General features: G+C 40.3%; 1 protein-coding gene across 2 annotated transcripts in view; it reads left to right on the top strand.

The window, feature by feature from the left end:
- Positions 1–16,059, top strand: part of TIE1 (tyrosine kinase with immunoglobulin like and EGF like domains 1) — a 75,656-nt gene extending 59,597 nt beyond the window's left edge. For both annotated transcript variants that reach the window (XM_063427654.1, XM_063427655.1), the window contains 11 exons: positions 504–794; positions 1,473–1,666; positions 2,611–2,821; positions 4,441–4,551; positions 4,783–4,973; positions 5,608–5,721; positions 7,461–7,531; positions 7,976–8,016; positions 10,766–10,862; positions 12,902–13,001; positions 15,262–16,059. In XM_063427654.1, coding sequence (XP_063283724.1) covers positions 504–794; positions 1,473–1,666; positions 2,611–2,821; positions 4,441–4,551; positions 4,783–4,973; positions 5,608–5,721; positions 7,461–7,531; positions 7,976–8,016; positions 10,766–10,862; positions 12,902–13,001; positions 15,262–15,333 — 1,493 coding nt within the window. In that variant the 3' untranslated portion in view covers positions 15,334–16,059. The remainder of the gene's footprint in view (positions 1–503; positions 795–1,472; positions 1,667–2,610; positions 2,822–4,440; positions 4,552–4,782; positions 4,974–5,607; positions 5,722–7,460; positions 7,532–7,975; positions 8,017–10,765; positions 10,863–12,901; positions 13,002–15,261) is intronic.
- Positions 16,060–17,454: the final 1,395 nt, after the last annotated feature.

Raw genomic sequence — 17,454 nt, forward strand, 5'->3', positions numbered from 1 at the left:
TCAGACTCCTCTCGCTGCTCATTATTTGTTAGAATTCATTATAAATCATTATTATCTGGATCTGTTAGGGGTCCGTTTTGGTGAAGTATAAAGAATTCTCACATTTTTATTTATGAGGGATAATCAATTCAGTCTTCAGTTGATCCAGTTTTACCCCACAAGGACAGATTGTGGGTTATGATGGTTATTATGATAATCATTCAGTTATTAAACATGCTGACAAATGAGGATGGAAGGAATCACTTTGTTTATCTAAGAAAAGCTGGGGAGATAGATTCTAGGCTATAAGCTTGTGGGTAGTCTTCTTCTCAATGTCATCTGTACTGGTTGGTACTTTTACGAATTGTGTTTTTTTTTATTGTGATACTATTAAAATGGGATAATAAAATGGGATGATAAGGTTTAATAATATTCTAATAATGAGCAAATTACAGATTTGTCTAATAGGGTAGATCATTCCATAAATTTGAGGCTTGGACTTGCTGTAACACCTATTTCTGCAGGTCCATCACCTCCAAAGGATGTCCGTGCAGAACCCGTTTCCAGGGACAGCGTAAGACTGACCTGGTTGCCCCCCGATGACCCAAACGGAGGGATCATTAAGTACACAGTTGAGAGCCGCAGAATAGGAGTGTCTGATGCACAGCAGTGGGCAGACATAGAGAGCAACAACCAAACGTGGTACGTGATTAGTGGCCTAAACGTCAGCACCGAGTACCAGTTCCGTGTGCGAGCAAACTCCAGGGTACCAGGGGAATGGAGCCAACACGTGACAACATCTACTTACAGCGAGGGTACGGTCTTTGTTAGTTTTATCTGAATATTTATTGTATGCTAATCGCTTCATCTCCAGTCTAGAGTTGCATTTATCTGCAGTCTGTGGTTTTCAGAGAGACTTGGGCCAAACATAGACACACAATGAGCAGCCAATCAGGGAGCTGAGGTGCATGCTGGGAATATAATTTTCCATAACAAAATAGAGGTAATAACAATAAGGACATCAATAGACACCCCTAACAATAGCTATAATGCCAGCATCAAGGGAACGTTTGTCAAAGGTTTGTGCTAGCTACTCACTATTGTATAAAGTATAAGGTCGCCTTTTTACACCATATGTTAATGGGCTAAATATCCCATAATTCTCTACTAGCTAAAAGGATCATGAGAAATGTAGCCCATAGAAAGCGGGACATTACTGATACCAAGCAGTACAAAAACCAATGTGCATTGAGAAGGGATGGTTTGCACGAAATGTTTGCACTTCTTGTATTTCGCTATCACTATTAAAAAGGGCGTTGCACTAGTGTACTTTCATTTTCCATTTTGCATTTAAGCCCTTTCCTTTTTTGTATATATATATAAATATGTATTCAGTATTGGATGTATAAAATTATATATTAAACAACATTTATATTCAATAATTTTTCCAACATGATGGCTCTGCTTTAATTCTCTTGTTCATCTTCCGTTAGAACTTCCAAATATGAACCCAAGTATGGAGATTCGGAATCCGCAATCCCCGGGATTGGATCGCCAGTTAATCCTGGCCATCATTGGCTCAGTGTCTGTCACCTGTTTCACCATCATTCTCGCCTTGCTCGCTCTGTTCTGCATAAAAAAGAATTTATTTCATCGCAAACGAATGTTCACCTACCAGTCTGGCTCTGTAAGTCATATTACTGGCTCGTTACGCTATCAGTGCTGTAAATTTACGTCAATCAGCGGTCCGATAGAGCAATGAAACATGGTTGCAGATCCTCTTTAGAATTCCATTGACCACCTGGGAGACGCTGTCCTACAGCTTGATTAAACATTCATGGGGAGGGATGGAGTGAGGGGAGAAATATCGCAATTTGCACACGTTCTTCCCAGCGTTCACTTAGACAATGAAAGATGGCTGTGGGTAACCTGACATGGGGATCATTTACTAAGCCACGAGTTTTACAGGAAAACATAGGAAGTGTGTGCTATCTGTCTGAATGTGGCCACAAACACTTGAGGGTTTATATCTTGAAACGTTGATGAAGAAAGTCAGATTAAGGACAATGGTTTAGGGCAAAATATCAGAGCCGATGTGGTCTCGATTTAATATCGTTAGATAAGATTTTATTGTTGTTATATGAAACATATTTTAATTGTGTCATTTTTTTTTTATATATTCATATTATAGACGTTTATCCAGAAATATTAAATAATTTGGAAAGTGTATCCAACAATATTAAATGTAGGCCCATATGCCAATTCTATCACTGGCGTGGCTATTTTGCCCAAACTTAGAAAATTCAGTATTCAGTTTAACATATGTACGTGTTAAGGGGAGGAGCTCTGTGTGTGAATTCCCTGTCTCTCAAATTGCAGCAAAGTTGAAGTTTTAATGTTTTTATATAAATATCCTGAGAAGTGGTTTTGAATTCATTGTGACCGTGACAGGCAAGTTACGTGTTTTGTCAGACACGATAGAGGCTCCTCTGGGTCCATTTATTGTGTCAGAATGTCAGGAAGGGATGATATTATTTTATACAGCAGGAGAAGAAATGATGAGACATTAGGCTGTATCCATCCTTCCTGACATTACACTAGTCGCATTGTTTTTTTTTTTTGTCAATTTAGGGCGAGGAGACCATTTTACAGTTCAGCTCCGGGACTTTGACCCTTTCTCGGCGCTCAAGACCCCAGACGGAGCCCTTCTCGTACCCCATTTTGGAATGGGCGGACATTAAATTTGAGGATGTAATCGGAGAAGGGAATTTCGGGCAAGTCATCAAAGCCATAATAAAAAAGGATGGCGTCAGGATGAATGCAGCCATCAAAATGCTGAAAGGTGACTTTCACACGTAGAGATGTCTGTATGTCACCCGTATACTGTCAGTTTGGGCCTAAATACTGTTCCTTGAATATTTCCTTAGAAATTATATTGGGGATCAGTCCAAGACCACCTGCCCCATAGTGAACAGACCCCAGAGACTGACAGGACCAATAGGTTGATGAAGACCCTGTTCAAATGAGCTTACAATTACTTCATATTTATAGGCTGAGCATAATGGGATTTATAGGCTGGACATGATGGGATTTATAGGCTGGGCATGATGGGATTTATAGGCTGAGCTTGATGGGATTTACAGACTGGGCATGATGGGATTTACAGACTGGGCATGATGGGATTTATAGACTGGGCATGATGGTGATTCAACATAAGCAGCAGAAAGTTATCCTTCCTATTAGTATTAGTGTGATAGATTAAATTCTAGTGTTTAAGGCTTTGTGCTCCAGAGTCAATGAAAGATTCTGATTGTCCCAGGGATGTAAAGAGCAGTCCCCGAGCTATCATCTGAAAAGAACTCCCAACAATCTCAGCCATGATAGCCCTTGTAGCATTGAATAAATTCTGCTTTTTGGAGTCCTGTTACAGGGTTGATATATGACATTCAGTAATCCCATCGATAAGTTAAGTTAGGAATAGTGTCCACTCGCTTACATACCTTTTTTCCCCGTTTGCCTATTTTGGGCTTACATTCGCCTCTGATGAGCCCCTCTGGCAAAATATGCTCGTCAGGGGCTCGGCGGTCTTTTCTAGCTAAGCTTAATACTTACCTCAGTACAGCTCGTGACTAAGATTGACCTGAATGAAAAGACCATGCCACAGACCATAACGTACTCATTTAATTTTATCATCTCTCCATGAGTAGTTCAGCAAGTTGTGAAGATAGGAGTTTATTTGCAATAGGTGCCCTCGAAGGCACAAGACTATTTCAGTGGGAACTAAGACTGAGGCTAGGTGCCCCCGACGGCACAATTATAGCATACTTAGCTTTCAACTCCACTGACTTTATTTTCAGGCTAGGATTGCTCTCTTTTTAAGCCTTTACTCCCTCTGTTTTCAGTCAATATGACTCGTTACATTTGGCGGCAATATTCTACTCCACTTGTTATTGATATATATTTTTCTACACATTTTTTCAGTGGGTGATAGCTACAGTTATGAATGATATGCATGTTATTGGAATCCTTACTTATTGCTTTATATGCCTTACTTACTCACTGAGCTTGATTGGAGATATTCGTTTTACGTTAGTTCTAGGATTTGACCTTCATTATTAAAAGTTATGTTTTAACTCTTATATAGGGCTGATTAGGGAATATTAGTTCTTATTCTAGGTGCTCTCCTTCAGTATTTTTGTTTGTGGTTTTCTTTTCTTTTTTGCATTATACATATTCACAGTTTAGGGTTTATCCCCCTTTTTAGGGAGAGTTCCCTATACATTATATCGGCTCTCCTTTCTTCTCCTTTTCAATACATTTGCCAATTGCATGACGTCTGTCCATAACTGTTTACCAAATAGTTTCTGTGACATGGATTATAACATGAGCTGTCACCATCTGATCATTTCATTTTAGTCACTTTTAGAACCTCTTTATTCAATGGATACATTTTCTTCCCAGAATTTGCCTCTGAGAACGACCATCGGGATTTTGCCGGGGAGCTGGAGGTGTTATGTAAACTTGGTCACCATCCGAATATCATTAACCTGCTGGGTGCCTGTGAGAATCGAGGTATAGCAAACATATTCACAAACGTGGTAAATATATAGGAGTAAAATATACAAGTAAGAAATGGATTATTGGATAGGACCAGAAATTATTTATTGGAACAAATTCAAATACAGATGCATATTTTACATGTAATACGGTCAGGTTCAAGCTGTCATTATTGATAATCAAGATATTTGGGAGGGGGGTAGTATATGGAGTTTGATGAGAAACACATACCCGTCTCTCACACAGGATACCTGTATATTGCCATCGAGTTCGCCCCCTTTGGCAATCTACTCGATTTCTTACGGAAAAGTCGAGTCCTCGAAACAGATCCCGTGTTTGCCAAAGAACATGGAACGGCCTCTACGCTGACATCACAGCAACTACTGCAGTTTGCGTCGGACGTGGCAAAAGGAATGCAGTATCTTAGCGAGAAACAGGTATTTGATCACGTAATAGTATCGCTCTTAGTTCACTACTCACCCAGTCCTTTTATATTGTCATGTCAAAATGAAAATGGTAATTTTTTGTATTTCAAAAGAATCTCCCTATAACATGCACTTGAAGGACAAATTATTTGAGTTTTTGCCCTTTTCTAACCTGAGAATGAAAATTATAAAGAAATCGGAATAATTGGAGAAGCGGGGATTTAATCACTACGCAGTAAATTGTTCTGAGTTGAAAGGTGATTGCCAAATTTTTGGAAAAATTCTGCTATAATTAAAGCTTGGCTATTTTAGCTGAAATTTGTATTATACATTTTTACTTGTTTGTAGATGATGCCCGCCATGTTGCTGTGTTAATAGATATATCATTCTGTGTATTAAGCAGATACGTCAGTACCCATCTGACGACTTACCATGTCCGTAGGTTTATTCAGCTAGAAACAGATAAATAAAGTAACTGCGATATAAGAATAAACATGTTGCAGTATAATTAGCAGCCAATCGGCAGTAGATCTTACTGCAGGTAAGAGAGAGGTCGGCAGGCAATTTATTATTATTTATGCCATTTTTATTGCGTCACCAAAATCCACAGTGCTTTACAAATGGTCTCATGCTGTCTGTCTGTCAGTTCATCCACAGGGATTTGGCTGCCAGGAACATTCTTGTTGGGGAGAATTTGGAAGCCAAGATTGCAGACTTCGGTCTTTCCCGAGGGGAGGAAGTTTATGTGAAGAAAACCATGGTAAGCCCAACACACTTAGGATCCTTCATAGGATTCATTGTTGGAGAAAATGTGATTGAGACACCGTAGGGATTTTTATAGCAGCATATTACAATTATAAAGGGTTGGGGTGAATTGAGGGGACAATAATTTATCTTCACCAGCCAGATCCAAAGGCTTAGCCAGCAGTACGCACAGAGCAAAAGAAAATAACTAGTTGTCCACAAGGGGGCACTGTGATCGGTCAGCTTCAGATATGAGGAGACATTCAGTGTTTTCATTGTGTTTAGGACTCAGCCAGGTAGAGGAGACACATATCTCCTCATTTACTGAGGGGTCAGTAAATAATGTGAATACAGAGGTTTCAACGAATCATTGAGAATTCTTACCTTAGCACACAATCAGGATTATTTTCCAACGTGCAAATTATCGTCAATTTAAGGTGAATTTCAAAGTTAAAGCCACAAATAGCCAACCTGTAAACATTCTCCAGCTATGATCCGTTTGGGCTATTTTGTCCTTAAATTTGAAATTCACTTTCAACTCACTTTGAATCCCAGACATTCCTCACTTTAGTAAATAACTCAGAGTATTCATTAAGAAACGATGTCTGACAGCGTAACTTACTATGCTCTCATTTCACTATTAAATCATAGAAAATAAACTCTTTACATTAGAAGGGATTTGTCTCTAAGCCCTCGTGTAATGGATCCCAGTACTCCAGCTGAGTACATCCACGAAGAACCTAGTGATTATAAGTGTGAATATAGCTCCCAATCCCCCAAACATGAGCCTAGACTGCATGAAGGGGTACGATGATCTCTTCAATCCAGGCTCAATGGCCTGCTTTTATACATTTCAGAGTCACAGCAAACAAGCTCAGGACCCCCACAAAAAAAGGGTAATCCCTCCCCTGTGCCTGGGAGTAACTGTACAAACTCAATTATCTCCAGGCACAGAATAACATACCATTTACAAACACCCCAAAAGTACCTTCAAAACACATGAAACCCCCACATAAATTACATGCCCTGATAGCCCCGATCTGGGTGACCAACATATCCAAAAATGACCTAGATCGGTTCAGGGGTTCGAAATTTCCATGGAAGTCAATTATTTGACCGACTGCGCACATGGTCCTATGCCCAAAACAGTTCCATGAAGTCAGGACTAGCGGTCTGTCAACTTTGGTAACATAAAAACGAAGTTTAAACGGATTCCCGAACTGAGGAAGAGAATGGTTCCTGGGAAGGCAACATAGGGGTGAGCAAGCCCAGAGGTGGTCTGCAGTTCATGAGTTTGTTTGGTTCCCGAATGTTACAAATGAATCCCACAAACCAAGTCTTTTTACCAGCCTTTTCTATGGCCCATAGTCAGTGGGCGGGAGGCTAGCCTCCAAACTCCTCCAGGAGCCCGTGGCGAACGTCCAGGCAAGGGGGCGTTTGTCACTTTACCCCACTCCCTCTCATTGAGCAGGGCCCTAAACCCCTCTCTTCCTGTGCGTCCAACTCGTCTGGTTATAATTATATGTTTGTTAGTCTACCCATTGTACAGTAATACGGAATTTGTTGGCTCTATATAAATAATAATAATAAAAATAATGTAACGTTCCTGAATTTTATCACTGGTTTCCATGGTGATTTCTACACATTTAGAACTGTGAGCTACTTTTTAGATCACATCATTTTGATAACTCTCCCCAATATATGTACTTGATGGACATCATTTAAGACTTTTTTCCTTTGTGTAACTATTTACAGGGCCGCCTCCCGGTGCGCTGGATGGCCATCGAGTCGTTAAACTACAGTGTTTATACTACAAAGAGCGACGTGTAAGTCTGAACAATATAACATGTAGCAATCAGGTACAGTGAGAGCACACAGCTGGCACTCACAGGGCATTTCATGCAAACGATGAATGTTCACTTTCTGTGATTCCTTTGCTACATACTGACATTATGTAACCTGTGGGAGTCAGCAAATCAGTATAGGATTCACAAATTTATCAAAGACCGAATTTCATTCTGAACTAATCTGTTAGAAAGCAAAGCTGGGAAACAAATGTATCTGCTTTTCACAAGCACACCTACAGAAACCACGAGCAGACAGATGGTTATTATTAATATCTGAATAAATGAATTGTATGAATTTATTAAATTAAAGATGGTATGAGCAGAAACTTGTTTGGATCGTCCCAGACAAATGAAATTCTTTTTAATCCATCCATGAATAATTTATGCTAATTATTCTCTCTTTTTACTCTGCTTTTCCTCCAGCTGGTCCTTTGGGGTCCTACTTTGGGAGATCGTAAGTTTGGGTAAGTCGATTGCTAGTGGCGAATCTACATAATGCTCTAAAGCCAACCCAACTCAGTCCTCAAGTACCCCCTAACAGTCCAGGATTTAGGGATTACCCAAATGTGTGTTTAAAAAAAAAAAAAAAAAACACTTTACACACAACAGGGTGTGACAAGACCAATCTCACCACTGTGCATTGGAGGAGCCTGGTTGCCCGCCTGTTGCCTCTGGACTATGGCCCCATGTTAAAAAGCTTGATTTTTCCCTGCAAAGACACGAAAACAGCCGGGTCATTCGGTGCTTGCCCTGTTTGAGCGGTGATACCCCAGATAGCTATGCCATGGAGCCCATTCGTATAATGAAAGACTTTGGCTCCATGGTAATTGAACTGTATGTGTGTGATCTGAGCACCATTCAGTAATAACGTGCGCTCAGATCTGAGCTATCTGGGGATATGTTGAATGTACGTGTTTTATGCAATGGCTGCACAGTTATATATTTTTATGTATTTTATTGTCTTTTGCTTCCATGTGTTCAATGGAGTTTTGCCTCTGTCCTTGGAGATAATTGGATTACTTCCCAATTATCTCCGGATAGAAGACTCTTTGGAACTGGTTTTGGGCAGAAAAGCCATGCTTCATTTGGTCACAAAGGACTACGATCTATCTTTTGAACCACTGGACCAATTTGTATGATTTTGACGTATGTTTGTATTTGGAGTATGCTGATTCTGAAAATGTTTATGTGAATGTGATGCATACTTTTTAAGTTATGAATAATGTGGAAAAACTGTATTTCTCTGCTTGTGATAATTACATTACCCATTGTGTAAGGTAATTGTATCACAGGCAGAGGGGAGGATTTTGTGTGGGAGTGTCTGAGTGTATTGTACGTGTTTATTGGTTGCTTTCCAAAACCCTGTGGGTGGTACTAATGTGTATATAAGAACAATAAACCCACAGCTCTGTCTGTTCTAGCTTGACCCTCAAAACGGAGCCTTGTCTCGTTCTTGGGGGATTTATTGTATGCTGTTCCAGTTTGACTGCTAGAAGTGTAAACCTATTCGTATGGTTTTTCCTATTCGGCTGTTTACAGCATTCGTATGGTTGAGAGCATTCATATGCTCCTCCGGTTCGGTGGATTGGTGTCTACAGTAGCTGCCTGTATATCTGGAAGGGCAAGATCTACTAAACGGCTGTTAACCCCTTTTATGCCTGGGGGTGCTGTTACACAGGGTAATCCCTAAATCCTGGACTGGTAGGGGTTACTCCAGGACTGGGTTGGGAATCACTGCTCTAAAGAAATAGACCAATCATAGGGCTATCTTCTCTGGTACTGTAACTCCCATTACTCCCAGTCAGTGTGTTCAGTGGCTGACATAATTACGAAGTCCGAGTTCACAGTGAAGTGATGGTGAAACCCAAGCCCTTGTCTTTCCTTATTTAGGAATAGGTGCATGGCTTGTTGGTGTGCGTTCATAGTTATGGTCACCACTTTAACCATTATTTTTAGGGACTCCTATGAATTCTTCATTCAAAGCATTAAAAAGTGCCACCCTGCAAGAGGGGCCATTCATGTGCTTCCATCATGAAATTAATCATAATATTATTAGCACTCACTCACCTCCTTAATCTAAAGAATAACCAGAGAAATTCTGGAACAACTATTTTTCCTGGAAGCCGTATAAATTCTGCATTCTGTCATGTAGGGCTTGGAAGTGTTGCCCAACAATATGAGACTTTTCTTCTTCTCATGAAATCAATGATATAATCGTGGCAGTTCCTTTGGAATCCTGGTTATGATTTCACATGAGGAGGGTAAAAGGAAGACTGGGGTAGGTCTCAGATACTTCCTCGTCTGTGCAGAAGCTGCCAGTTTTGGGGATTAGCAGCCCATATGGGACATTCAAACAGCATTATCTAGTGATGTGCACAGGCAGAGAATCAGGTTTTTTTTTTATTATTTGTTATTTTCACATTTTGGATCGTCCGAAATTTAGAATAGATCATTCTGGAACAAACCGAAATCTGGAAAAATGTCAATACCAAAATGAAATTTGGACGCCATTGTTCTCATTATTCCAAAGAACACCAAATTAAGGTGCTGTTTAGCAGATAACTCCCTAATCTGGTATCCTTAAAAATGGTATTACCACATAAGGGTACCAAATTAGGGAGCTATCGACTAAACATCTGAATGAGCAAAAAAAAGAAAAAAACCTTATCTTAATTTTTCTGTTTCTTTGCTTAGTAGATAAGTACCTAATTTGTTCTCCTTATCAGAATGAATGGATAAGAAATAGTTTGTTTTGATTAGTTCCAAATTAGTTCATTTTCAGTTAACTTCCGTTTGTACAGAATTCAGAGATTTGAACATTCAAATTGCGTCCGAATTGCTGAATTCCAATGAAATTCAATTACAAAATAAACAAATTGTATATGTCTAGCAGTATCTCTTCTATTTAATTTAATCTAATCAATTCATGTATTTAAACTGTTTACTTTTTTATTGTGGCATAAATGCAAAGTACAACACAATCATAGAGAGGAATATAATAACGGATCAAAGACATATCATAGCTTGACATTTAGTAAATAACCCTGAAAATGTCTAACTTCTAGAACATTATTTTCACAATTTACTGTTTAGAGAATTAACCCCATCAGCAGGAATTATTGGAAGACTTGCTGACATTAAACGTGGACATCCCACTGGTTTTCATGGTGATTTAATGTAAGCTCAGTACTATACTCTATCCTTTGTCTCTAGGTGGTACTCCGTACTGTGGGATGACTTGCGCAGAGCTATATGAGAAGTTGCCACAGGGATACAGAATGGAAAAACCACGGAATTGTGATGATGAGGTGTAAGTGGTCACCCTTGTCTTGGATAACAAAAAAATAATCAGCTTGTTAGCCATTTTACTTGGCAAATGCTACATTTAGAAACCCTTCTCGGCAATACTGTATATTACCATAAATCGAGCTTGGACTCATCTAAAGAAGTGGGAATCTTCATGGCATCTTTTTATAGTAATAGATAAATATTTGAAGTAGCAGAGTAAATGCATATATAACATGTTAATTTTTATTATTATTATTATTATTATTATTATATTTATATAGCGCCTACAAATTCCGTAGCGCTTTACAATGGGTGGACTAACAAACAAGTAATTCATTTTTTCATTTTCTTGGGGGGACAATTTTGAGAGAAATTTTCATTGATCACTAAAGTTTTCAATTACCATTAATCTGCTGGCAGGGCTAGTAGCCAGTGGGCAAATAGTTAATAACCCTTGGTGGTTCAAGGGTTAACCATAGGGCTAGCCAGAACTTGCTAGTTAGCCATCACAAAATGGCTGCTCACTGTAATTTAAAAAAAAATAGCGACTGGACAGTTAATTATCCACCCCTCATGCCCCCACTGTGCAGCTAATATATATATATATATATAAAAATAATAAAATAATGTGTTTGGGGGAGGGGGGAGGCCTAAGTGTCTAAACCTATATACACTGGATGGAGGACTTATAGTTAAATTATGTGGGATGGACAGATCCCCCGTGGCCAGCATGTGGGGGTTATTAGAAAGAAATTAGGGAATTCTACTTATTATTAAATGGAGGGGACCTAGTGTGCCCCCAGCCCCAACTGTTGGACCAAGTGGGGGCTACAACATCATTAATGAGGGTTGAACATGCCATCATAATGGACATATAATCAATTTAAGAATTGTTTTGAGGGGACAGCAATGGTATGTCACCCACCCTTGTTAAAATGTATTTAGAACCCCCACACGCTGCCCATTGGTAAGAGCTGGGGTAATCACTGGGTTTCTCCATTTACTAATAGGTGGCTTCGGTCTCTGAACATGAGTGGGGGCAGCGGTGGACATTAGAATCCCCCCCCCCCTGTGTTTTTAATAACTCCCACCCGCTGGGTTTGAGTTAGAGGCAGGGTGAGGGACAATGATCTGTCTACCCCTATTAGTTCATTATTATGAAGTCCCCCACCCCATCCTCACAGGTGGGGTCACTGTACAACCTGGCTTTATTCTTTGCTCTTCTTCCTTTTTGACTTTTATGTTTTTTGTTGTTTTATTCACATTTTTGCCCCACCGTGGGGCTCAGGGTTTGGACAACTATCTATCCACCCCATTCTATAAATAGGGGGCAGGGGGCGGGGAGATAGCGTATGGTACAAGCAGCTTGGCAGCAATACTAACCAGATGTTTTATTACAGCAAGCAGCCAGTGGCACAACATGTGAGCGAGGGCATGGGAGATGTGTAAATAGCTTTATTATACCATCCAGCAGCCACTGGTGGGAATTACAAATAAATTCAGTCTGTGAGTCATTCAGTCATTCTGCCATTGACGGCTTTGTAACAGAAAAAGACAGAAAATAAACATTTTGGGTCATTTTGTCATTCTTATGAATGTGTATAATATATATTAGTACATCATTGGTACTAATGTTATTAAGCTCGGCAAGAGGAAAAGCTAAATTAATCAGAGAGGGGAGGCACACCACCAAACGGCTAATTGGGTCTGTGGGGGATTAGTCACCGTGCCAAACACCTGGCACCTTCATTTCGGGTAGTTTACATGTTTCTACCACTCATGCCAGCCGGACAGGTCTGCCAGTTCCCAGGATATGTTTGTACCACCCATGCCAGCCGGACAGGTCTGCCAGTTCCCATGATATGTTTGTACCACCCATGCCAGCCGTACAGGTCTGCCAGTTCCCCGGATATGTTTGTACTACCCATGCCAGCCGTACAGGTCTGCCAGTTCCCCCGGATATGTTTGTACCACCCATGCCAGCCGTACAGGTCTGCCAGTTCCCAGGATATGTTTGTCGGTTTGGAAATGAGAGAAATAAAATGCAGCTTTTTGTTGCAGGTATGATCTGATGAGGCAGTGCTGGAGAGACCGGCCATATGAGAGACCACCCTTTACCCAGATATCCCTGCACCTTGTCCGCATGTTGGAGGCCAGAAAGGTACCATGTATATAAACTATGATATATAAACACAGAGGATCAGTGAGAAATATACCTGTCCTTATACACAGAGTAAAGAATACACCTGTCCTTATACACAGAGTAAAGAATACACCTGTCCTTATACACAGAGTAAAGAATATACCTGTCCATATACAGAGAGTAAAGAATATACCTGTCCTTATACAGAGAGCAAAGAATACACCTGTCCTTATACAGAGAGTAAACAATACACCTGTCTTTATACAGAGAGTAAAGAATACACCTGCCCTTATACAGAGAGCAAAGAATACACCTGTCCTTATACAGAGAGTAAAGAATACACCTGTCCTTATACAGAGAGTAAAGGATATACCTGTCCTTATACAGAGAGTAAAGAATACACCTGTCCTTATACAGAGAGTAAAGAATACACCTGTCCTTATACAGAGAGCAAAGAATACACCTGTCCTTATACAGAGAGTAAAGAATACACCTGTCCTTATACAGAGAGTAAACAATACACCTGTCCTTATACAGGGAGCAAAGAATACACCTGTCCTTATACAGAGAGCAAAGAATATACCTGTCCTTATACAGAGAGCAAAGAATATACCTGTCCTTATACAGAGAGTAAAAAATACACCTGTCCTTATACAGAGAGTAAACAATACACCTGTCCTTATACAGAGAGTAAAGAATATACCTGTCCTTATACAGAGAGCAAAGAATATACCTGTCCTTATACAGAGAGTAAAGAATACACCTGTCCTTATACAGAGAGTAAAGAATATACCTGTCCTTATACAGAGAGTAAAGAATATACCTGTCCTTATACAGGGAGCAAAGAATACACCTGTCCTTATACAGAGAGCAAAGAATACACTTGTCCTTATACAGAGAGTAAAGAATATACCTGTCCTTATATAGAGAGCAAAGAATACACCTGTCCTTATACAGAGAGTAAACAATACACCTGTCCTTATACAGAGAGCAAAGAATACACCTGTCCTTATACAGAGAGTAAAGAATATACCTGTCCTTATACAGAGAGCAAAGAATACACCTGCCCTTATACAGAGAGTAAAGAATATACCTGTCCTTATACAGAGAGCAAAGAATACACCTGTCCTTATACAGAGAGCAAAGAATACACCTGTCCTTATACAGAGAGCAAAGAATACACCTGCCCTTATACAGAGAGTAAAGAATATACCTGTCCTTATACAGAGAGTAAAGATTACACCTGTCCTTATACAGAGAGCAAAGAATACACCTGTCCTTATACAGAGAGCAAAGAATACACCTGTCCTTATACAGAGAGTAAAGAATACACCTGTCCTTATACAGAGAGTAAAGAATACACCTGTCCTTATACAGAGAGTAAAGGATATACCTGTCCTTATACAGAGAGCAAAGAATACACCTGCCCCTATACCGAGAGTAAAGAATATACCTGTCCTTATACAGAGAGCAAAGAATACACCTGTCCTTATACAGAGAGTAAAGGATACACCTGTCCTTATACAGAGAGTAAAGAATATACCTGTCCTTATACAGAGAGTAAACAATACACCTGTCCTTATACAGAGAGTAAAGAATATACCTGTCCTTATACAGAGAGTAAAGAATACACCTGTCCTTATACAGAGAGTAAAGAATACACCTGTCCTTATACAGAGAGTAAACAATACACCTGTCCTTATACAGAGAGTAAAGAATACACCTGTCCTTATACAGAGAGTAAAGAATACACCTGTCCTTATACAGAGAGTAAATAATACACCAGTCCTTATACAGAGAGTAAAGAATATACCTGTCCTTATACAGAGAGTAAAGAATATACCTGTCCTTATACAGAGAGTAAAGAATATACCTGTCCTTATACAGAGAGTAAAGAATACACCTGTCCTTATACAGAGAGTAAAGAATACACCTGTCCTTATACAGAGAGTAAAGAATATACCTGTCCTTATACAGAGAGTGAGATCACACCTTTCTTTATACAGAGAGATAGATCACACCTTCTTTATACAGAGAGTGAGATCACACCTTTCTTTATACAGAGAGATAGATCATACCTTTCCCTATAGAGAGTCATATCACACCTGTGTCTTTGAGTCTATACTGTGCTCCGTTCTGTTTGAGTGCAATGGCCGGCCAGTTTAATATTGCCGTGTTTTTGTGTTGCTGGTAAATTCTATTTGTTAGTTTTTTCTTGTAGTACTTGTTACTGTTATGTGTACGGTTACTCTGAACTCTGATTTTATCTGGCATTTAGGCATACGTGAACATGGCACTATTTGAGAACTTTACCTACGCAGGAATCGACGCCACAGCGGAGGAGGCTTGAAAGAGCCGTGACTATACTCAGATCTTAATACACTGGTTACTCAATGAGTGTGACATAGACTGCGCTATACGGCAAAGCCAATGGCAGGACCACTCAGTGACTTCCACTGAGAGACTCTAGTATTCCGGTCATGTTCTCTGATCACTAGTCCATCATGTGGACATTTCAAACTTTGTTTATACATTTGTTTCTATAAAAAGTGTGTGTCTGTATGTGTGTGATAAGAACATGTGGCCGGCTTCCTATTGTACAGCTGAACACTGCCATCTACTCCAGACGTTTTATGTTTTTACATGTTGGATACAGCACGGAAGGCACAGGAACCCCAATCCCAAGCAGGATGAACCTCAAATAACTAGTCATACGATTGGATATTGAATATCAAGGTTCTGGAGTCTATGTAAATAATTAAAGAATGCTGGGTAAGGAGTTATAACTGCTAAGGAGCTCTTTGTTTCTATACCTTGTCTATCCTTCCTGCCGCCACCTCAAGGTGTGTATGGAGATGATGTGGGGGGATAACCCTGATGTAGCAGAGACATTTAAAAAAACACCCTCACTGCTGGCTTTCAAGGGCCAGCGGCTATTAAATAATATGCAAATCTCAGAAGGTTTATTTGCAATAAACTCTAATTTGCTTGTTTGTTTATTTGTTTTGATTTGTTTATGGTTTCTTTGTTTTGATGGAATATTGTGGAATAATTATAAAATGTTCATATATCTGTATTTTCCCGAGTGTTTTGTGTAATTTGTTGAAGGTGATTCAGAATAAAATGCAGCGAGAGACACTCTGTCCAAGTCAGACCTATATTTACACAGCCTTCTGTCTGTCACGATATATTCCTTGTGCAACTGTTTGTGTTTTTGTATTTGCTAACTTGTGTACAATTTGAAGCTTTTTAAAAATGTTTTATTTCATTAAAGTCTATTTGAGTGGGCAGTGGGCGTGGGAAGTTCCCCCCATGGCTGCCAATGTGGGCACTGGGCATAACTCTGGCACTGTGCACTATTAATGCCAGGATGGGCTTGATCTTGCACGGTGTATGAAGGCTCGCCATTACACGGTGTATGAAGGCCCGTCTTGACACTGTGTATGAAGGCCCGTCATTGCACGGTGTATGAAGGCCTCTTGTGGCACGGTGTATGAAGGCCCGTCATTGCAATGTGCTTGAAGGCATGTGATTGCACTGTGTAGTAAGGTCCGTCATTACACTGTGTATGAAGGCCCGTCATTTCACTGTGTATGAAGGCCCGTCATTGAACTGTGCATGAAGGCCCATCATTGCACTGTGTATGAAGGCCCGTCATTGTAGTGTGTATGAAGCCTCGCCATTACACTGTGTATGAAGGCCCGTCATTGCACGGTGTATGAAGGCCTCTTGTGGCACGGTGTATGAAGGCCCGTCATTGCAATGTGCTTGAAGGCATGTGATTGCACTGTGTAGTAAGGTCCGTCATTACACTGTGTATGAAGGCCCGTCATTGAACTGTGCATGAAGGCCCATCATTGCACTGTGTATGAAGGCCCGTCATTGTAGTGTGTATGAAGCCTCGCCATTACACTGTGTATGAAGGCCCGTCATTGCACGGTGTATGAAGGCCTCTTGTGGCACGGTGTATGAAGGCCCGTCATTGCAATGTGCTTAAAGGCATGTGATTGCACTGTGTAGTAAGGTCCGTCATTGCACTGTGTATGAAGGCCCGTCATTGAACTGTGCATGAAGGCCCGTCATTGTACTGTGTATGAAGGCCCATCATTGCACTGTGTATGAAAGCCCGTCATTGTAGTGTGTATGAAGGCTCGCCATTACACTGTGTATGAAGGCCCGCCATTGCACGATGTATGAAGGCCTCTTGTGGCACGGTGTATGAAGGCCCGTCATTGCAATGTGCTTGAAGGCATGTGATTGCCCTGTGTAGTAAGGTCCGTCATTACACTGTGTATGAAGGCCCGTCATTGCACTGTGTATAAAGGCCCGACATTGTACTGTGTATGAAGGCCCGTCATTGTACTGTGTATGAAGGCTTGCCATTACACTGTGTATGAAGGCCCGTCATTGTACTGTGCATGAAGGCCCATCATTGCCTCTCGTGGCAGGGTGTATGAAGGCCCATCATTGC

Source organism: Pelobates fuscus, chromosome 7 (assembly GCF_036172605.1).
Source record: "Pelobates fuscus isolate aPelFus1 chromosome 7, aPelFus1.pri, whole genome shotgun sequence".
In the NCBI taxonomy this organism is placed as follows: domain Eukaryota; kingdom Metazoa; phylum Chordata; class Amphibia; order Anura; family Pelobatidae; genus Pelobates; species Pelobates fuscus.